Here is a 22,113-nt window from a genome sequence, read left to right on the forward strand (position 1 = left end):
AGCCTAAAAGAGGATTGGTGTTTCTATAAATCAAGAATTTAATAATCTTATATACGAAGTTTAGTTGATGAGCTGGTTATCCTATGAAAGCAACTAATTCCACTACATTCTTGATGTTTTTTGTCTTCTAGAACATTGATCACGACACGAACGATCATTAATATAACTTTAGAAAAAAAAACCAAAAACCTGAATACACCGTCTTCAACCCATCATATATAAAAAAAAATTTCTAGTTCTATAAAAATATGAAAAAGTTAACTTTACCAAATACCTTTATTCTTTGCTTTTTTACTTCTACCAAATACCTTTTATTCAAATGTCTTTTCTTTTCCAAATCGCCACATTTACCCATATGGCAATATTAATAACATGAAATGTATAAACGAAAAAATGAAATGTACGATTTGTTAGTATTGAATAAATTCTTCAGGTTCAAGTTCAAAAAAAAAAAAAAAAATTCTTCAGGTTTATCGTTTAATGGCAGAAGAGCTGAAAGAGGCTCGTTCTTAATCTAGTATTACTGATTGTACTCGACCTTTCTATAATATTACCGTTATTCTCGAGGAATCAAGATTCAGGCAATCACAAATTGAATATTTCACCTGCGTCCCGTTAAATTCTCCTAAGTTTGAAGGCCCATTTTTTGCCTGAGCGAAAGGCTATCGTGTAAACCTTACTAGGCTTAAACCTTTTTTTTTGGCTGCTGCATAATACAAAAACGAAAGTATGGACTCTTAAAAAAACTTTAGTGACATGTATATTTATTGTAAATATGAAACTTTCTTTTACATATTTTATACGCAAGTTTTTGTTTCTTAAATTTCTCCGTGTGTAAATCGAGAGAGGTAAACCAGAAATATAATCTATATAGTAAATCATGTATAGAAGATAGAATACCAAAGTTAACGTAAACAAAGTTCATTTTTCTTCTCTTTTGGCCTTTACCAAAAAAGGTCAGTGTTCCTTGTGAATTCTGCTAACGACTTCATGCACCGCATCTGCGACCTCATTAGCTGTAGTCGTTAAGCGACAGGCTTCATCTACCTAATCCAGAGAATAATAACGTACATAATTAAATATGTATTTTATCATATATAGTTGATTAAGCTTGAATATAATCTATATTAACCATTAAGTAAATATTAATTTCCCCCAAAAATGAGGAAGAAAACAATTTACCTTGACGCTAAAAGTGAAAAGAGACATGTTATTGGAAGTTGTGAGGTTGAGATGAAATATAGTTAACCCTAAGGAGTCAAACTCATTGATCATCTTGAGCAACAATCTTGGGCGTGTCTTTGTTAACACTTTAATGTTAGCATGCATTTCGACCATAGTAACTTCCACGTCAGCAACCACCGCAAGTCCGTTGTGGTGGCGGCGGCGGCTCGAGGCGATGGCGGTGGAGTATTGAGGGAAGTTGAAGAAGTCGGAGAATATGTTCGTCGGTTGATTGGGTTTTGTGGGTTTTAATTGGGCCTCGAATGATTGAAGAAGTTGTTCTTGCTTCTTTAGATAGTTTATAGTCCCCTCTATGATTGATGCTTGGTCACTCTATTAACAAAAGCAAAAAAAAAAACACAAGTTAATTAATAGGGTTAGTTTACTATATAACTAAAAGAATATAAAATAAAGAATAAAATAGTTAATATTTGAAATAAAATAAATATCTACTTCAAAGTTTTTGAAGATAACAAAATCTTTAAATTTCCACTCTATTTTTGTATAGAGTATTTTAAATTGTAAAATTTAATGGAAATAAGCTTTCCAAAGAGAAACACACAAAAAAAAACAAACAAATTGACGCCGTGTTTTTGATTGGCTATCTATATGTACTTGATAATATAATACCTTCTCTAAAGACACTTGTATTTGATAATATAGCTTGTCTAAAGACTCTAGACTCAAGTACTTTATAATAAAACGTGTAACAGAATATATCAAAATTGCTTAGCCTTTGCTGATGTCTTATACACCCAACATATAAACTATTAAGCTAAAAAAAAATATTAAGCTAGACGATATTGGAGCTATATATATGTGCGGAATTAGTAAAAAGAGATAAAGAACCTCACACGCTGAGAATAAGAGAGAGGCATCATAGCTTTGAGTATGGACAGAAAATGATTCATCTGCCTTCTCCGGTTACGCTCGACGGCGATGTGATTCATCCTTTGGTTCTCTTTCTCTTCTATCATTTGTTCACTTCTCGTTCTCCTCCTCCTCCTCTTCTTCCGCGGCGGTTCTTCACCGAAACCACCTCGTGCTTGTAGAGAATATAAATTGTCCGTTGAATTAGATTGTTGCTCGGCTATGGAGGAAGAGAGTGTCGCTAAAGAAGAAGCAAAAGAAATTGGATTTGGGGGTGAACCAACGATCATTTTGTAGTCCAAGACTTCGTAGCTTGATGATGTTTCCATGAGGGAGAAGCCATATGGATACTCGTGTTGAAACATCATAGTCTCTACTCTCTCTCTCTCTTTGTCAATCAAACTTAACGAACATAAAAGTTGGGAGGCTAATGCATAAAGTTAAGTTAATGGATATCTAATAATCTTGGATGGATTTAGTAATAACTTTTGTCAGAGTTTATGTAAGAGATGTATCCCTAGCTGGAGAGTAGAGACTAAACGTAAAATAATTAAATAATCTGAGGTAAGTGTTTTAGTAATCTATACTATATATATAGCTGGCGTTTACTAATTGGTGATCTTCAGACAAAACGGCCCTACACTCGTGAAATTATCACTAATTAACAACCTAATTCAATGCTGGTTTTGGGGTTCACACTTCACACATACACGATTTAAAAAGGGTACTTAATAATTGGTGAAGTTTCATTATCGGTATGAACGCCCATTATCTTATCTTAGTTTTGCCACTTTTTACGCGTTATGTATTCATCATGAAATCTTTTATTATCCTTCCCGAATTTTGTACGTTTGACTAATGCATGTACAGAACACATATGTAAGGACATACTCATTTTATAAAATCCTAGGGTTTTTAACACTCAATACTCATAGTTAACCAAACGCTTAATCCAATTAAAATGCAGAGTTTAATTTTTCAGTCTCTCGGAACCTCTTTTTGTTTAAATTGAGTTTTATTTTCCTCTAAATATTTGTTGTAATTCGTTTAAAAAGGATCTAATATACGAATAAAAGAAGTTTCCTTTTTATTCTATATCTTCGAGAGATTAATTAAGACCACTTCCATCGAGGGGTGCTTAGAGGTTCTTAATTAACCCAAAATTGAAAGAAAATTAAATAAAAAAAGCCCAAAAATAGAAGAACCGGTGCTTCTTTTAGACTTTCTGGAGTTGGTAAGAAACGCATACGTGTCCATCTCTGATTGCACCGCCCCTGTATTGTCTCTCTCTCTTCGTCGGGGTTTTGACCAAACCAAAACAAAGTATCTTCTCTCTTGGACAATCCGTCGTCTCTGTCGGTCCATCTTCATGTGCGCTTGCAGAGATCTCTTTGTGTAATCATGGATCTAAAGATGCATGCTTAACTTTGTGATGAGTTTACGCTGTTTAGATCCTTTGTTTTGTTTTGGTTTTGGTCTTGTGGTGGAAAAGTCTGAGCCTTTTAATAATGATTGTGCTTTGGTGTGGTGTGTAGATATCGAACATCAATTGGTTTCAGAAGCAACCCCATGGAAATGATGAGGTAAGCTCTCATGGCTACATCAAATGAAAGTTTGGCTTTTGATGGTTGAGTTGATTAAGATACATAATGGTCATGACTTTGTACTTTCGGTATGAAACTTTAGTGAGAGCCATATGTCTTTCTTGAATTCGATGGCCGTTGGGGGTTTAGATGCGACTGTTTGTTTGAACATTGTAGTAGAGCAGAATGATTTTACAATAGCCTCGCTCTCTTGAAAGTCATACTGAACTCAAAATTGTCCAAGTTGTTGAATTTACACCAGGAATGTGATATTAGTATATAAGTAAATGCTCTGTTATTTTTCGTCTTATGCATATATTTAACACGTAACGTGTGTTTCAGGTCAGCTTGACACTGAACATAACAGCGGACTTGCAGTCACTATTTACTTGGAACACAAAGCAGGTATAGTACCATCTGAAAACACACCAAATGCTAATCTGAGATCTCCCAGTCTCTCATACTGTAACGCTGAATACTTCTTTTTGTATGGTCTCGGATAGACATAAAGAAACCAGCACAAACGAAAATATTTGTAGGTGTTCGCTTTTGTAGCAGCAGAGTGTAAAACCTCGAAGAATTCTCTTAATCAGGTAGAAATCTACTTTGCTTCAACGCTTTATAGGTTTACTGCTCTCGTTGTTGATAAGAACGAGTTCAGAGTTATGTGGTTTTAGTGTGAGGACCCTCTAGTTGATATACCATGAACATTTTTCACAGGTTTCTCTATGGGATGCTATAATACCAGAGAAAGAGAATAATAAGTTCTGGATACAAATCTCAAATAAGTACCGTTTCATTGATCAGGTACTTGAAGCACTTTCTCTTATAACACTCGTTGGTAAGAGCATATCTGATTGTCGTGAATGAGATCTTTCTAGGGACAGAACCTCCGAGGGAAAGACTTCAACTTGACACTGCACTGGCATGTTATGCCCAAGACAGACAAGATGCTTGCTGACAATATGTATATGTTTAATGTATGCTTTATTTTAAATCATTCTACTTAAAAAAAAATAATTTAAGAACCCTTATGGAGTTCTCCCATTGGAGGAGAAAAAATTAGTTGCACTAACTAAGGTTCTTAAGTTCTCAAATCATCTTATTAACTATTAATTTAATCTTAAGAGCCCATTAGAAATTCTAATGGATAGACTTGCTCTAAGGAAATGTAACAAGAGGTTAGTTAAGGAAATATTCTTCTATACAATCGAAAGATTAATTAAGGAAATATGCTTATATATATACACGATCGAGAGATTAATTAAGGAAATATGTAGTAAATATGGAAATAAATCATCGAGTTTGCTATTTAATAATGATGAGAGAGAGAGAGACGCTTGTGTTCCCGTAGGATCCAAGAAACCTATATAACATATTCAAGCTCACAAAGTTTTCTCTCACTTTCATAATTCTTCTCCTACGTGTTGTTTTGAGAGAGAGAAAAAAACCCTAGTTTCTTAGAGAATCAAGAAAACTCACCATGCGAGCTTCTTCTTCGTCGTCTTCTAACTCACTTGCTGCAACCAGTTTGAGCAATAGACTAAAGACAATCTTCAAGAAGGCTTCCGAGCTTTCTATCCTGTGTCAAGTTGCGGTTAGCGTCATCTACTACGGACCAAACGGCGAGTTAAAGACATGGCCTAAGGAGAAAGAGGTAGTGAAAGACATGGCCTTGAGGTATAAGGCGGCCACAAAACGCAAGAAGAGCTCCAATCTTCGTGATTTCTTGGAGGGCAAGTTAGAGAATGATAAGAATTTGAAGAAGAATAAGAAGAAGACTAAGAGAGAGTTTGAGAACGTCAAGTATCCAGAATGGTATCCAGTTCTTGATCATTACTCCCCCGACCAACTCCATGAACTGGTTCTGTCCTTACAAGGGACTCTCTCTACTATGGAGGAAAGGATTCGTGTTCTAGAGGCAAAGAAACAGAAGAACACAAACTTGGTTCATCAGAATTTGACCCAGCAGCGTCATCATCAACATCAGACAGTACAACCCTTGAACCCTAGCCAGTACTCTCTGTATCTGTTTAATCGTGACGATGCTACTCTCTCACAGCTTCCACTCTCTGCATCACATTCCAAACAACTCATCAGTTACCAAAATCAGTTGAGGATGCAGCAGCAGAGGCTTTATGATCCTTGCGTATCTAACACGCAAGGTCACCCAGCTTTACTTACAGTACAAGAATCTTGGTTGAAGAATCAGTTGATGCAGCAGCAGGAGCCTTATGGTTCTCATCATAACATGCGTACGATGAATAACACCACCAACAGCAAGGTTCTAGGACATCCTTGTCCCTTAAACACAATTCCAAAGGAGTTTTCTTTTGATCTCCAGAAGAACCCTAATGATGATATGGTCGGTAGACCTAAGTTCTCTCAAGATTTTCCAAATTTGTGTTTAGCCTATGCTGATAGCCCTCAGCTTCAGACATCTTCTCTACCATCTATACACCAAACCATTCCTAACATTAACCTTATTCCTGACAACTCAAGATGCCTCTGAGTTGAAGTAGTTACCTCCTTGAGGGTCAATGGTGAAGAAGTGAAGGGTTGTTTCTTCATCTAGTTCCTCCTGCTATAGTCTATTAAGTGGAGATTTTTGTTTTGACTTTTTTTGGTTTTCTTGAATTTTGATATATTTATTTATTTTTGTAATACTAATTTGTTATAATACGACAATTATGAGAAAGATTATCTAAACGATTCTACAACCAACAATTTCATATGATTTATGAAAATTCACGTCTAATTGTACAACTTTCAACCACTTCATGAAGATCCACTTCTGATTAGCTCCACTTGCATCATGTTGAAGATCTCATGTAAACTATTTCAGTTAATCTGCATAATTATTAATAAATCTCTTCTCTAAAGCTCAAAACCTTGATTTCCCAATTTGAAAACATGAACCCTTGATGAAACAATTGGATTAAAAGGGCTTCCACAAAACATTTATGTATATGTACATCCATCTAAAAAATCACTGAAATGAAAAAGGTCTGTATCAGAGATAAGTACCCCACATCGGGAATTCAAATGAATCTTAAACAATACATAAAAGGTTAGAGTCAATCCACGTACTACCAATTGATTTTAAGTTGGAAGCCCATAATAAACCTGAATCTAATATGCTATCAGAACATAGATACTAAAAACTTAAAACTTCAAACCCCTAATTAACTTAACTTCTCTATTTAACCCTCTCAACCGGGTATAACTGTCTTACTAAACTCGCTCGACCAAGTATAAATGTCAAAGTTCCGAGGATTTCTGGCCGATAAGAGCCATCATCTCGAAAATGAGTATTAGGGATAAGTATACCATCGGAAATTCAAAAGAACCTTAAGTAATATATAAAGAGTTAGAGTCAATCAATTTATTATTGGTTGGTTTTAAGTTGAAAGTCTATAATAAACCCGAATATAAGAGTTCAAGATGTTTATGTGTTCAATGACAAGAATGTTATCAGTATATGAGTTAATCATAGATTCCATCACCTGCAAAGTCAAATTCATTGCTCTTGCATCTTAAAGTATTCAATCCTACACCTGGTTTTGAAGGCACATTGTTAAAGAGATCCAACTTCTATTTCATTTGTTAATTTGACGGCCCAGTTACTAATAATAAGGCATGTTTGCTATCTACCCATCAACTATTCCCCGGCAAGCAAAACGCTAATTCTAATCGTACTAATCGTATATAAGAGCTCGAGCTTTTAGCGTTTTGATGTTATCGGTTTGAATACATAAAAATTATATAATACTACCTAAAATGCTGTGATACATTGATCTTTCTTATGACTAAAAACAAAAGAACATTGGAAAGACAGAGGGAATCAACAACAGCTATGACAACCAGCTTGCCATTTTCTCTAAGCACACAATAAAAGTATAAAGTCACGGATGAATTATTTTGTAATACGTAAATTATTTGGGTATGTAAATTAATATTTTAGTTGGAAGCTGTTAGTGATCTTGTAGTGATGGATTCGCCGCGTGGACTCTTTATTCTCCCATGATAAGTCGACACTAGTTGACCTCCTCAACACAAGTACGAGTTTTTCTTTATTTAAGGGAGAAAATGCTATATTTTTCTTGTTTTGAAATATAAAATAATTTATCTAAAAGCGTGGAGTTTTAGAAATATATTTATACCTTTTTATGAAAAAGTTCAAGCATGACTTGCTTGGTTCACCTGTAATCATCATTTAAATTTGCATATAAGCATATATTATATCATAAAACAAAATAAAAACTTCTTATAATGTTATAATTAAGAACGATCTACGAAATGTAATTTATGTATAATTAATTTCTTTTTAGTTATATAAAATTATCATGTTTGATTGTATGCCTACACATTCAATAAAAATAATGGCCAACTAAAATGATTTAACTTTATTCTCCCAAATTATTGACAATAATAGAAAGCAAATGCATGTAAACATATACACACACAATAGATGATATTTTTTTTGTAACACTTATATAGATGATTAAAAATGCTTTGCACTACAAGAAAACACATGAACACACATGGCCACCACTACTACATACAAAAGTTGAGATCATCAAAAGCTATGCTTATTACATTTTCATTTAATTAAGCATAGCTAAAAAAACATTTCGAGAAAAAAAAAACCTAAAAACACAAGAATGTCGATATAATCCCAACATATAGTATGCAAGTGCACGTCTATGCTGTAAACACAATGATCCAAAGATCATTTTCTTGACGATCTGAAAAAGAAGATGCTTAGTTCTTGTCCGATAACTCCGCTTGGGTCGATGACATGAAAAGATTCCGAATCAAAGGATCCAAAAACTCGTTTGAAACTCGCTCTTAAGTACATCATATGATCACTCTTCTCTCGGTTGATCTCTTCTCCGTTAACAACTCCGGCTCCTTCAGTCACCGGCGTAAGCACCTTCAACGCGTCTAGCTCGGCTTTTGAAGGATCTCGTTTGATAGCAAACCCAACTTTCCGACCGTTGCAGTACATGTTCCATAAAGGTGTTGTAAGAAGTGAAAAAGAAGAAGAATCTTGATGTGAACCATACCCATTCTCATCGTTTGATTCAAGAGCGATTCTTAGCACGCCTCCTCGCATTTCGCGGGCTAATACCTCGGTAGGGACGGTGAGTTCTAAGAGGACAATTATTGGAGTTAGGGTTTTGGAGTCGTTTGTTGCTTGGATGCAGAAGTTTACTTTGCCACGGCGGAAACCAAAGATTGTTCCGGTGAAAGATGAGGAGTTTGTGGTAGCGGAGGAGGTTCTTGGTTTTATTTGGCGGTAAGATTTGTCTTCTTGATTATCATTTGGATCTACGAGTGTGCAGTAGCATGATGGGATGAGAAGTTGAACGATGGTGCGAAGGAGCCGCCATGAACGGACTTGTTTATGGCAGTCTACGCCTGCGGTTGTGGTGGTTGCCGCGAGGCGGCGGCAGTGAGGGCTTGTGATGAAGGACATTTTTTTTTCAAGCTGTGGGAAAATGATGATAATATATGTTTCTTCTGGTTTAGGTGGTATGGGGGGGATATATATAGAGAAATGGTCCTGTAATGAAAGTGATATGTGCTTTTGTTAAGATTATTGACGTTGTCACACTTTAGAAGATAATTATAGTATTATAAATGACAATTACTTATATAGTATGGTTTTATCCGTGTGTACTGATATTTGAGCTTTAACAACAAAAGTATTATAAACGTAAATATTTTTAAAGTATATAGGTTTGACTGTAGAATATGACTGTTAGTTATAAACTTATAATGGAAAGTTTCAGATATGTTATGTTAAAAAAAAGTTTCAGTAATGTTGGCTCTACTTTATCTATTATCAATTTACATAAATAATATACGAATACTAATTTTTGTCACATGATTAATGAATTTAATGATATATATAGTTCTAAAAAAATTAAATTCATGCAATTACGTAATATATGAATATTTTGTAATATTTTGTCACATGCATGATTAATGAATTTATTGTTTATATATATAGTTTTGGAAATTTAAAATTCATGCGGTTGATTATATCGACTCATTTAAGGCTAGAAAAGAATGCGACGGTGGCGTAGGAAACTTCCGTACGATCATGTATCCAATCATTGGATTATTATTCATCATTTTACGTTATTTAAGTATTAAGAAAGTTTTGATCTATATAGTTTTGTCTATCTAATGTTTGTGCTCGTGCATACTTAAAACGATAATATTGCTAATAATTTTAGTAAACGATATAATCAACAACTTTCTTAATTATATATGATGAATCGGATCCACACTTTTGTTAGACTTCTTTTATTTTATTTTCTTGCGTTTACCTATCCACTTAATTTATGTTACTATTCAAGACCTACTAATGGCTATTGCCAATATAAACTTTTATGACTTATTCTTAGATTCACCCTCTAGGGCGACCGACCAATAGGATTGTGTTATTTCATATTCGATATCTTTAAAAAAAAATATATATTGTCAAATTATATTATCTTTTTAAAATTAAAAGGTGAAAAGAAATAAATAAAAAATAGTAGTAATTACAAAAAAAAAATATTTTTAACGTCATCAGCAAAACATTAAACCCTAAATCCTAATCCCTAAACCCTAAACCCTTGGGTAAACCCTAAACTCTAGGATAAATCTTAAACTTTAGGATAAATCTTAAACTCTAAATCAAAATCAATAAACACTAAAACACTCAAGGGTTTAGGGTTTAGAGTTTTAGGGTTTAGTGTTTTTATTTAGAGTTTAGAGTTTACCCTAGGGTTTAGAGTTTACCCAAGGGTTTAGGAATTAGGATTTAGGGTTTAGTGTTTTGCTGACGAGGTTAAAAAGATTTTTTTAATTCTTTTTTGTCTGTAGCTGCTATTTTTTTCACTTTTTTATTTTAAAAACATAATATAACTTATAATATTTTGTTTTCTTTTTTAAAAGATATCGAATTTGAAATAATGAAATCATATTGGTTGGTGAAATCATATTGGCTGGTGAACCCAAAATTAACTCAACTTTTATTTAACATCTTCATTTATTGATACTAAATTGAACACAAGACTTGGTACAATATTAGCTCTTATACTGGAGTATTCCTCCTACAGATTGATATAAGATTCTCCATTGAGGTATTAAAGTTTGTGATATGTCATCCTGTTATAAATGTGTGGTTAATTTAACTCAATTTGGAGACGAACGGCCTAAGTGGACAAACAAAAACTTCTAAATAAGCGACAAAGCCAAATTAGCCGTCTATTCGACCATCGACAAGGATTTGATCAAATGGGCTGAACTTGTTACCCACTTTGTCACACATCCATCGACAAGGATTTGATCAAATGGGCTGAACTTGTTACCCACTTTGTCACACATCATTGGCCTAATATATTCCTCACGGTTTCCACTAAATTTGGACAATTTACCACCATATGTGATTTTTAATTAAAAATTATTTTGCTTGTTTATCACACTCATATTTTAAAAATGCTATTATACATATATTGTACATTGTCGATTTTTTAATTAAAATTAACCTAAAAATGTTTGTAGTCTCGTAAATCTTTCATCCAGCTCTCAAAAACAGTACAACGTTGCAGATTTTTGATCAGATAAACATAGGAATTGATCATATGATCACTGAACTTAAGAAGTCGAACTGACGTCAATCAGGTAAATGAGCCACCTGACGATTGACACTTGACATGTAACTTTTCTTGTTTAACTTGTAACTCTTATTTCAAGAATTTATCTTCGCTTGGGAGAGCATTTGCATCTTTTTTCCTTTTATAGCAACGACGAGTGTTGGAGAACGCATTGTTGTTTTGCGATTTGTTTTTTCCACTCGAAAGCATTAAACATTTTTTTTGGGATTAAAACATCAAACTTTTAAAAATACGGATATTTACAAAAGAAATGACAAGATAACATATCATTTGTCCCAAATTTATTCGGCAGTCCAAGAGCCTGTTTTGGATTTTCTTATCCTAGTGGCAAATTTATCGTTTGTTCTTGTCATCTAAAACCACGCTATCATACAAACAACAACGCAATTAACTCAGATAGTCAAATCAGCCTTTATTAATCAACATTAGAATTAAGGGACCACGTTTTAAGAACCTTTATCATCAACCTCCAACGACATATAGGTCGACCGTTTATGGATCTTTGCTCAAATTGAATTGCACATGCCACAACTCATAAAGATGAGAAAGTATTTATGTGATATTCAACAAAATATCTATAGGAACTATTTCTGGAAAATAATATATTTTTTCTAAAGATCTCAATAACTAAGCATTGGTGTTCCAATTTTTGCATAAGTATAAAATGATTCAAGTGGCAGGGAGAAGAGTCTCAAGCTCTTGTGGAGGCTGATCTCAAATAAGTACTTTTTCTGGGTAAAATAGATTAATGCAACCATTTTCAAGAATGAGTCAATCTGGTCTGTGAAGGAGAATGATAAAAAGGTTCATAGATGTGACGCGCAAAATTCTAAAAATCCGATCTCTTGCTCGGTAATTTTGTAAAGTTAAGGTTAATAACGGGAAGTCGACCTCTTTCTGGTATGATTAGTGGTCTCCTGGGGTTGCTTAATGGAATTCATAGGTCCACGGGGTCAGATTGACATGGGAATCGGATAGCATGATACAATCCATACAGCTCGGACAAAAAGAAGAAGAAGAACTCATCGACAAGATCGTCTTCTCACTATTGAACACCAGCTTCGCTCTTTGGATCAATCTGCTGCAGAGGACGTGGTTCTTTGGAGAGGGAAACATGATGTGTATAAACCTCAGTTCAGTACTCGGAATACGTGGAACCACATGTGAAAAAGGTGTCTTGGCACAAAGGAATTTGGTTCGGTCATGCCACTCCAAAATTCAGATTCTGCACTTGACTTGCTATACACAGCCGACTTACCACAGGAGACCAGATGATTGCTTGGAACACAAGTATTGATGGTAACTGTGTGCTATGTAATCAACATTTGGAGATTCGAAATCACATTTTCTTTGAGTGTAGTTACACTTCACTCTTATGGCATAAGTTGATGAGTGGAATCATGGGGAAAAACTATACGGAGGAGTGGAATGCCATTCTGGCTTTTAAGTCTCAGCTAAAGCTCTTGCGGGCTGAGAGCTTCCTAACTCGCTATGTTTTCCAGTCGGCAGTGTACATGATTTTGCGAAAGAGAAATTCAAGAAATCATGGAGAGAACCCTCGGCCTCTAGAGAACCTCTTCAGAACAATCGACAAGATTAGGCCTGGGCATTTCGGGTATCGGTTCGGTTCAGGTATTTCGGGTTTCGGGTAGTTCGGATAGGGGCTAGAGGATTCATTTAGTACTTAACCTATTTTTGATTCGGTTCGGTTCGGATAGTTTCGGGTTCGGATAGTAAATGTAGGAACCGGAAAATATCCGAAAAAAGTTCGGTTCTCATTTGGATCCGGTTCGGGTTCGGATAGTTTGGGTAGTTCGGATAATTTGGATAAAATATCGGTTATTTAGGGTAAAATATCAAATAATTAGGATGATTTAGATAAAAAAATTTTGGATATTTCGTATTACTTTGGATATTTTGGATAAAACTATTCGGATACTTTCAGGTATTTTGGATACTTTATAATAATTTAGTTATCCTCAACTATTTTCAGATACTTTTAATAGAATTTTAAATTAAAAATATATATTTAGTGATGTTATATGTATATATCATTAATATTTTTATATATTCGGGTACCCGTTCGGTTCTTGGTTCGGTTCAGTTATTTCGGATATAAAAATATAGGAACCGTTCGGGTATGTGAGGGTGTTGGTCAACCAACGCACGTTAAATATCTAATTAACGTTTGATAAGAGTTTGATAAGTTATGCAACCAACGCACGTTAGTATCTAATTAATTAACGTGCCCGATGGTGTAAAATATAGGGCTTTGTTTCCATTAATCAAAGCTTTTAATGCGCATGTTTATGCCACCAACGCACGCTAACACCCTGAAAATCTATCAAGCTAGTATATGTACTAAAATATGTAATCTATCTTACTCTATAATTAATTCAAGAAATATATATAAATACTGAATGAAACCTTGCAATGTTACAAACCACAAAACCACATTACTCAAGATACATACATTTCAGAAAGATAAAACTCGATATAAAACAAAATTTGATCAAATGGGAAAATTCACAACCTTGAGTGGCATATATTAAAAGACGAAGCCTCCCAAATGAAACTCAACGTGGTTCATTTGTGTAGCTCCGAGAACGCCAAAACCATTGACTTGGCTCTTTTGAAGGCCACAACTCATACCTCACACAAACCACCTTCCGACAAATACGTCAATCTCCTCCAATCGACTGTCGACACGCGTTACGGTCCCGAGACCATCGCTGCGGTGGTGGAGAGGCTGCGTTTGACGACGGACGTGTGCGTGGCTGCTAAATGTCTCATTCTTCTCCATAAGATGTCTAAATCAGAAAATGGACATAAAGGAGAAGGTAGTGTTGTTCGTGTGACTAATCGTAGTTTGATATATAACGAAGGAGGTCGACATTTAAAATTGAATGATCTGAATGTGGATTCATCTCGTTTTACTAGAGAGTTGTATCCATGGGTTCAATGGTAAGATTATATATGTACTGACGTTAATATACTTTTGGTTGAGAATAGAAAGATTGATATAGATATTGACAAAAATCACTGAAAGGTCGTATAGAACAAAATGTGTTTTAATAATAACCAAATATAGTCTTAAGATTATCAACAATTGTTCTTTTGAATAGGTACAAACAATATCTAGATTGTTACTTTCACATTGCGGAGGTTCTAGGCACTATTTCAAGCATAAAAGAAAGTTCAGAAGATAAGCGTTTGGAGAGTCAACGAGTCTCGTCTTACACAACCGATTGTATTTTCAAACAAATCGGTTTCTTAGTGGCTCTCTTCGAAAATATAAGTGCCCGGCCAGAAACTCCAACGTCGAAATCGAACCAAATCGTTATTAAGATGATAGAACTAATGGTAAAAGACTGCTTCTCGGTCATGATATTGATCAAGATAAGGTTTGAAGAATTGTACGCGAGAAAAGCTAAATCGGACGTGATGGTTCCGGTTTTGGTGAGGCTTGAAAAGTGTAAGGAGACTTTGAGCGACTTTTCTTGGCAACGCAAATATTTGGTTGAAGATTTTTGGTGTTTGGTTTCGAAGTTAAAACAAGGGTAACGTTAGAAGACAAAAGAAATGTTGGATGAAAAACCTAACCTAATCGGTTAATATACTCTTATCTTATAGTGATAGCTAATAAAATAAAACTACCAGTCTTGTGCAGTAACTCGCTAATTGCTTAGGGCTTCTATGATACTTGAACCGGTTCTAGATAAATTGTATAACACACTTGACTTATTGGGTTTTACTGACAAAATGTTTACAAAGAGAATACATATATAAGAAAATTATGCTGAAATGTTTCAAGAAATCTTCATTCTATTGTTTTGGACCATTTGTTAACACGTGCTTGTGCTATCTGCGCCTGCAAATTTTGCCAAACTAAAACTAGTAACTGTGGGGCTTTAAGCAAGTCACATGTAGAGAAAAACGTATGCAACATAATTTACCTCCTTTTCCCATTCACATCTCATTGTGATCAAAATTAAAATTATTGTCTGAACTGCGGTTCCTCCAAATATCATACCAGCCCAAATACCCTACAAATAAGTATAGTTTCACAATATATTATCATAATCAATAATCTCAATTTATAGAAATGATTTTAATAAATAAAAAAGGGAGATTATAAATACTACCATGACACCGAATTTAAAAATCCAACCCATTAAAATTCCAAGTGGAATTCCAATGCAATAGTAACATCCTAAGTTTATATATGCAACGTATGATTGCCAACCCGATCCAACCGCGACACCTACTCACAAGTGATAAATCATCACAATAACGTTGATTTTGTATATAACGAAAATTTATAGAACTGTAAGAATAAATAAATTGTAACATACCGGATAGTACCGGTTGAACGCTATTAAGAAAAACGGTGAGAGCTAATAGAACAGTGAGTTTATTAACGGCTGCTAAAACGGCTTCGCTTGATGAGAAGATCCAAGCAATTTGGTTATGGAAAAGCATTATTATCACCCAAAAGAATAATCCGATTATCAACGATTGTGTCACTGATACAATCGTTGCAAATCTTGCTCCTTTTCCATTACCTGCTCCTAATTCGTTCGCCACTCGTACACTGAAAATAGTTAATGTATGATCAGTTTTAAAATATAATATGTAACACACTGCCTTTTAAATGAAGTGTAACTAATCCTACACACACCCATATATATATATATAACTGGACTAGGCTTATTGTTGTTAATAGTATACTTGTATCTCCACATAAAAAGACAGAAATAAAAAACAGGTGAAGAACAAGTAGCTATAGATTATTGGAAATAGAGATCATTTCTAATTTGTGTCCTCGTAAAATCTTATCCAGATAACACGCCAACTACAAAAGAAAAAAAAACACAAACACGGAAGAAGGTAAGATCTAGCCAAAAATGACAAATGTTAGGTTTCAGTATCCTAAATTTATAGAACCTCGTAATAAATCTAAATCTAACTTTGCATTAGTGAATTGTCTCTAACCATTTGTATATTATTTAAGATCCTTTTGAATTTCTGACGTCAGATATTTATTCCTAATACTTTGTCGACGTAAATTGACAGTCCACCTGAAAGCCGATATTCCATTTATTAACCTGATATTACATACCATTTATTTACACTTATTTTGTTTAATTATAACGACGTGATTCACGAAAATACTTTATAATTTCATGGGCTCCATGTAACAAACAATTACCAAATGAAGTAAATTATAATATATAAGTATGAAAGTGGACTAAACCCATCCGGACCTAGTTCGGATCACAATCATAAATCGGTTTTAGAATCAGCAAATACAATGAAGGGCTTTTACCCGGTTCCGGCGAAGAAAGCGAGGGGAATCATCATCTCCCATCCATTTATCGACATGCTGCCAAAAGTTTTGTTTCACAAGTTAACTCATACATAAAAAATGATAAGGGGTAACAAAGATATATATAAGAGTATTTGTACTCCCTATCCACCATGTTTCCTATATTTAGCTCCATACCCTATTTCCCCTCCTTTCCCCCCCACCCCATCCTAACCATTTTCCTCCCTTTCTATGGTATTCCACTTCTTTTAGTATATTGAGCTAATTTCCCCGATCATATAATGTTTAAAAGTATGAGAAATGATAAAAAAAAAAAATTAAAGCATTTAATTTGTTATATCTCCGCAACAACCCGTGGAAACGATGTGATCATATCATATAAAAACATACGACGTAGAGAAACGACTTACCATATAGACAAAGAGTCAACGGCTATTCGAGCATTATGAAGATTTCCAGTCATTATAATCAAAATCCGGTAATACCAATTTTCCAAACTGTCCAAAAACCAAATATCTACCGTTAAAGATTGTGTCTGGATTATTAGACAATGTCACAAATACATGTATTAATAGGTACCAAAGCATGACGCCGGAAGAAGCGGAGAGTTTGAGAAACTCCCAAAGCCCGGTGAAGGCTTCGGAAGAGAAGCCGGTCCAAGTGAGTGGACAGCCGCCGCAAACGGTGTAAGCTAAGATAATAAGAACGTTGACCCACCAAGAGATGCTAACAGTAGCCATAGTTCCAACAACTCCGAGTTTAAGCCCATCCACGAACAACCAACTCACTAAAAAGTGAACCACCAATGAAACCGCAGCCGCATACGCAGTCACCTAATTAATAACTCCCAAAAACGATTAGTTAAAAATTGTCATCTAAGAAATATTTATTATGAACAATTTTCCAATTAGTGAACAAGCTTTTAGAAATATTTATTATGATAAACAAGCTTTTAGAAATATCTGAGTGTAAAACAATCAGATATCGATTATTTACGTGGTTTTTGAGCTGGCACTGGAGGAAACGTTGAAGCGGGAAGGACAGAGGGTAAGCGAAATGAAGAGGGATGGCCCATACAGACAAGACGCCAGAAAGCTCGGCGATATCGTCTGGTTGACCGATAAATTTGAGAACCGGAGTTGTGAAAAGATAAGTAGGTAATAACAAGAGACAACAAAAGAATAGAACAATCCAAGAACGTTGCATATAAACTCCTAACATGTAATACTTCCTCGCTCCAAAGGCTTGTCCACACAGCGTTTCCAACGCACTCGCCATCCCAAGCTGCACCGCGCGTTACGTATTATATTAAACAAACAAGAACAAAATGAAAAGCCATTCAGTTACTGCTTACTAAGAGGCCGAAGTTGAAGCCAACGATGACGTTATTAACGATGGATATTGCAGCTAGTTCGAGTTCTCCGAGATGACCAGCGAAAGCTTGACTTATTACAAGCATCGAGTATGCCGATAATCTAGTAAATATCGCAGGGCCAACGATTTGCCATAGCTTCTTTGTCTCAACCCAAACTCTCTTCTTCAATCCTCCACCGTCTTCTTTCGCCGTGTTAGGGCTTTCCAACAGTGGAACCCTTGACTCTGATTCTTCTTCTCCCCTTCCTCTCATCGTTAGTTCTCTCTCTCTCTCCCGGTAATTCTGGGAGAAAATATAAAAACAAAAAGATACCGGAAAGAAAGGTGTTAGACTAGAGATGACTGACTACTGTCTGAGTTGGCTTTTATAAAACGATGTGTCTAATAATATATAATTTATTTCTGAAAATAAGTCAAATTTCTAAATATATTTGTTCATTTCATCATAATAATGAATTTCCAATAGAAAAATTTTTGGTATACGTTTAAATATAAAAATTTAACGATTGCAATTTTTATTTTTATTTGAGATATTTCACACCTATTGAAAAGTTCGTACTAATCATAAATACGCAACTTCAGATAGATTATTTTTTTGTAAATATTCAAATGAGGTCTAAAACATGACATTAGAGCATGATTAACCCGGAATTTTTAGGATGAAGTTCTTATCGGAAGTTAGAAAACAGTTTTTTAACTTCTGCTAAAAACCCAACTCTAAAAACTCCGGGTTAATCATGGTCTTATATCCATACGGCTACACAATTTTATGTTCGTGGAGTTAATTTAATTCTAAGTTACTTAACTTCCTAAAGTCCAACTACCACTATATAACTCATCCATCCATGTGTGGTTAATGATTGCAATTTTCAAACACCATTTTTCCTGTAAGACAGTTTGATAAAATTTAGTATTAGAGTAGGTAAGATTTTTGATCTGATGAATTAATATAAGTTGAATAAACATTGAATAAAATTGACCCGAAAAGTATAATAAACATCGGATAGAAACAAGACGCTCGATTCACGTGGTAGTGCTATATAATAAATATATAGGTTTGGTAACGTCCATTTATTTCCGCACGCGTCAGAGTCCCCTTGTGATCTCACCGTTTTTTTCTCTAAGGCCAAACACTAATCACTGCAAAACTCGTAGAATTCACGTTTTATCTCACTGCTTACACAACGATAGATATGTATAGTTAAAAAATAACAAGTACCTAAAATAAAACAAAATCGCTTAAAAAAAAGATAAACAAAATAGGGAATTTGCACCCTATAACCCATAAAAAAAACCCACTATCTAAGGTCTCTCTCTCCTTATTTCTCTCTTATCTCTCTGACTTCTTGCTAAAAATCTAATTACTCTTTTTTTTAGTTATTTGGGAAATAAGCCCAACAAAATAATTCCCTCCTATTATTTGTTCTTTCTTAACAAACTTTACAAAGTCGTTAGCCCAGCTATTTTACACTTGTCAGAACAAGTGTAGTGTGATTTCAAGGAACTATTCAATAGAAAAATATGCATTATGATACCAGTAGCTTCAGAAGTTGTACACTTGCACGTTTTCTTACAGCCAGATTATATATTTTAACTTCAGAAGTTCATGACTTAAATTTTCACCATTTTACATTTTACATTCACATTTGTACGACAACCAATTTTGTTTAGGTTTGGATTCACTTTCTGTTTTTTCCTATTATTTTGTTTCTTCCCACAATTTATTTTCAATAAAAAAAACTATTTTTAATATTGGTTTATTATTAGTCTCTTACAAATTATATATAAAAAGTATCTGATAAATTCATAAGATTCACGTTTGACAGTTCTACTATCATGAGCCACTTTTTAAAAATTAATTTACGTCGGAAAAATCTGGTTGAACCATATCAAAAACCTTGTGTATACCGTTTATTAATGTGTGTAATTAGTATTACTAATAAATTGTTTTTTTTCCTCTCTAAGATCTTTTTTTTCCTTAACACTTTGTTTTATTGAACTGATTTGAAACATATTACATCATACGACAAAACGATGATGAGAAACTAATGATTCTTCAGCAACAGAAGCTCGTGAGGATAATCATCATTGATGACATATTAGCCATATCAAACTAGTCTTATTATAAAATAAGGTAGAATTGGTGTTCTCATTCTAGCAGTAGCAGACGGACTTCTAATACAAATCAAATAAATGATGAGGATTGATGGTTCACACCAATATCACTAATAGTAGCAGACTAAGCTAAAGAGATCGCATAAGAACAAGATCTCCAAAAAAACCAGCGACAACCATCACTACCTCCACTAGAAAAGCTAACCCTCCACCATCGTTAATCCACTAATGGAAACAAACATTAACTAAAACGCAAACAACCAAAGCTATCACTTTAGAACAAGACATTATCCACAAAAGGTGAAACTGAAAAATTCAACTTTAAACCAGAAGAAACCAAACCGGAATCACCAGAGTATAACCAATCACTAACACTGGTCCAGATCCGCCGATACAGATGGACCTGCGAGAGATAAAAGTCTAACCGGAATCTCTGGAAGCCACCACAGAGCACTCCATTGGTGAACCATCATGATAACTTTATGTAACCAAACGCCAGCACTAAGTAGAACCGACGAACTCTGACACAAACTCAAATCCAAGATAAACAGACAACTAGAAGGGAGAGGGGGAGGCCAGTACCGGTGCTGGATGAGCCACCGAACCGGCCTTAGATCTGAAATTGGCAGCAGCGACTGAGGGAGATTGAGAGAGACGAGACTTTAGAGCACTCGCAGCGCAAGTCTCTTGCAAAGTCTCTTGCAAAGTCTCTGATAAATTAAAATATTAAAAGATTAAAAAGGTGGAGAGAGACCGAAGAAAAGAAGGAAGAGAAGCCAGAATCGTACCTGTGGGACGATACTCGTGACCTTTTTCAAGAGACTAGAATACACATGTTCTCATGTTACAGGTTGCTTTTATTTATTTTCTTTTAAAATAATTAAATAGCTAAATTGTGCATAAAGTAATAATAAAAATATTAATGAGAAACTTTAGTTGCTATGTTACCACTAATCAGGTGTTTTTCTGCACCATGTGCAGTAAGGAATTTTTTAAATCTAACTTATATTTAAAAAAAAAATTTATTAAATAATATAGATTTTACTATTTTTTTACTAATATTTAATATAGATTTGATATATATTAAATCATTTTGTATAAAACTAATAAAAATGATATAAAATTGTATAATTATCAAAAATTTAGCCTAAACAATATTTATAAAATTTGTAGGTATATAAAAAACTAATGATCTTGCGATTAGATATTTAAATTTTTTTAAAAATTGTATAAATTTTTGAAAGCTTTAGTAATACAAATTGTATAATTATGCAAAAATAATAATACTTCGAAATTTAAAATGTTATATATGAATATATTTATTTTATAGATGATGTATGAGCTATTACCATATTTAAAAAAAAGTTTACCAAAAATAAATACCAATATTAAATGTAATATATAAATTATTATCATATTCTAATAAGTTTGACAAAAATATAAATCAACATTAAATAAAATTATCTATGTCATATTTTTTCTTGAAACCATGTCATCAATTTCAGTAGACATGTCATATTTGTTTTATGAAATTGATTGTACATGCGACAAAATCACTTCACAAATATAGTCTAGGGGACGACGTCCTTATGGATTCTAGTTTTTTCCTCTCTAAGATCAGAAATTTACATTTTTTTAATGTAAAAACATCAATAATAAGAAACGAAGGTGCCACGCGACAGTTAAACATGGATCTAAATCTAAATCTAACAGCTCATGCAAGTATGAAAATTGTTTATAAAAATGTAAAATATTAAAAACATTAAAATGACATATTATTATTTAGAGGGACATTTATTTTGTTTCTTCCCACAATTTATATTCAATAAAAAAATAAAACTATTTTTAATATTGGTTTATAAGTCTCTTAAAAATTATATAAAAAAGTATCTGATAAATTCATAAGATTCACGGTTTGACAGTTCTATTATCTTGAGCCACT

The 22,113-nt window shown here is 34.0% G+C and overlaps 5 protein-coding genes and 1 pseudogene across 5 annotated transcripts; 3 read left to right on the forward strand and 3 right to left on the reverse strand.

Moving 5' to 3' along the window:
- Positions 1–940: 940 nt before the first annotated feature.
- On the reverse strand, positions 941–2,640 carry LOC106380190 (transcription factor bHLH99-like). Its single transcript, XM_013819999.3, has 3 exons — positions 2,079–2,640; positions 1,183–1,557; positions 941–1,047 (listed from the first exon to the last, which is right to left on the reverse strand). The coding sequence occupies exons 1-3, from the start codon at positions 2,460–2,462 to the stop codon at positions 958–960; spliced, it is 849 nt and encodes a 282-aa protein (XP_013675453.1). The 5' UTR covers positions 2,463–2,640; the 3' UTR covers positions 941–957.
- Positions 2,641–3,144: 504 nt separating this feature from the next.
- On the forward strand, positions 3,145–4,752 carry LOC106380189 (signal peptidase complex subunit 3B). The gene is made up of 6 exons (XM_022695889.2): positions 3,145–3,523; positions 3,630–3,677; positions 4,020–4,082; positions 4,217–4,270; positions 4,398–4,484; positions 4,559–4,752. The coding sequence occupies exons 1-6, from the start codon at positions 3,512–3,514 to the stop codon at positions 4,685–4,687; spliced, it is 393 nt and encodes a 130-aa protein (XP_022551610.1). The 5' UTR covers positions 3,145–3,511; the 3' UTR covers positions 4,688–4,752.
- A 206-nt stretch (positions 4,753–4,958) lies between these two features.
- On the forward strand, positions 4,959–6,673 carry LOC106379064 (agamous-like MADS-box protein AGL75). The gene has a single exon (XM_013819087.3). It carries the CDS (start codon positions 5,161–5,163, stop codon positions 6,187–6,189), a length of 1,029 nt encoding a protein of 342 aa, XP_013674541.1. The 5' UTR covers positions 4,959–5,160; the 3' UTR covers positions 6,190–6,673.
- A 602-nt stretch (positions 6,674–7,275) lies between these two features.
- LOC106380188 (protein MIZU-KUSSEI 1) lies at positions 7,276–10,239 on the reverse strand. Its single transcript, XM_048747321.1, has one exon. It carries the CDS (start codon positions 9,157–9,159, stop codon positions 8,410–8,412), a length of 750 nt encoding a protein of 249 aa, XP_048603278.1. The 5' UTR covers positions 9,160–10,239; the 3' UTR covers positions 7,276–8,409.
- A 3,630-nt stretch (positions 10,240–13,869) lies between these two features.
- Positions 13,870–14,984, forward strand: LOC106379061 (annotated as a pseudogene).
- A 68-nt stretch (positions 14,985–15,052) lies between these two features.
- Positions 15,053–18,418, reverse strand: LOC106380187 (protein DETOXIFICATION 27). The gene is made up of 9 exons (XM_013819995.3): positions 18,037–18,418; positions 17,679–17,966; positions 17,262–17,515; positions 17,093–17,179; positions 16,683–16,739; positions 15,709–15,947; positions 15,499–15,617; positions 15,310–15,399; positions 15,053–15,224 (listed from the first exon to the last, which is right to left on the reverse strand). Exons 1-9 carry the CDS (start codon positions 18,307–18,309, stop codon positions 15,174–15,176), a joined length of 1,458 nt encoding a protein of 485 aa, XP_013675449.2. The 5' UTR covers positions 18,310–18,418; the 3' UTR covers positions 15,053–15,173.
- Between the last annotated feature and the right edge of the window lie 3,695 nt (positions 18,419–22,113).

The sequence above is a fragment of the Brassica napus genome, chromosome C2 (genome assembly GCF_020379485.1).
Source record: "Brassica napus cultivar Da-Ae chromosome C2, Da-Ae, whole genome shotgun sequence".
Classification (NCBI taxonomy): domain Eukaryota; kingdom Viridiplantae; phylum Streptophyta; class Magnoliopsida; order Brassicales; family Brassicaceae; genus Brassica; species Brassica napus.

Excerpts from the sequence above, each read along its gene's own strand:
- LOC106380190 (XM_013819999.3), bottom strand. The coding sequence starts at position 2,462 with ATGATGTTTCAACACGAGTATCCATATGGCTTCTCCCTCATGGAAACA. Across the intron at positions 1,558-2,078 it reads CTCTCTCTTATTCTCAGCGT|AGTGACCAAGCATCAATCAT; the intron begins GTGAGGTTCTTT and ends TTTTGTTAATAG. Across the intron at positions 1,048-1,182 it reads TTTTCACTTTTAGCGTCAAG|GTAGATGAAGCCTGTCGCTT; the intron begins GTAAATTGTTTT and ends TCTCTGGATTAG.
- LOC106380189 (XM_022695889.2), top strand. Across the intron at positions 3,678-4,019 it reads AACCCCATGGAAATGATGAG|GTCAGCTTGACACTGAACAT; the intron begins GTAAGCTCTCAT and ends CGTGTGTTTCAG. Across the intron at positions 4,485-4,558 it reads AGTACCGTTTCATTGATCAG|GGACAGAACCTCCGAGGGAA; the intron begins GTACTTGAAGCA and ends AGATCTTTCTAG.
- LOC106379064 (XM_013819087.3), top strand. The coding sequence starts at position 5,161 with ATGCGAGCTTCTTCTTCGTCGTCTTCTAACTCACTTGCTGCAACCAGT.
- LOC106380188 (XM_048747321.1), bottom strand. The coding sequence starts at position 9,159 with ATGTCCTTCATCACAAGCCCTCACTGCCGCCGCCTCGCGGCAACCACC.
- LOC106380187 (XM_013819995.3), bottom strand. The coding sequence starts at position 18,309 with ATGAGAGGAAGGGGAGAAGAAGAATCAGAGTCAAGGGTTCCACTGTTG. Across the intron at positions 17,967-18,036 it reads GCTTCAACTTCGGCCTCTTA|CTTGGGATGGCGAGTGCGTT; the intron begins GTAAGCAGTAAC and ends CGCGCGGTGCAG. Across the intron at positions 15,225-15,309 it reads GATGTGAATGGGAAAAGGAG|GCGCAGATAGCACAAGCACG; the intron begins GTAAATTATGTT and ends CAAAATTTGCAG.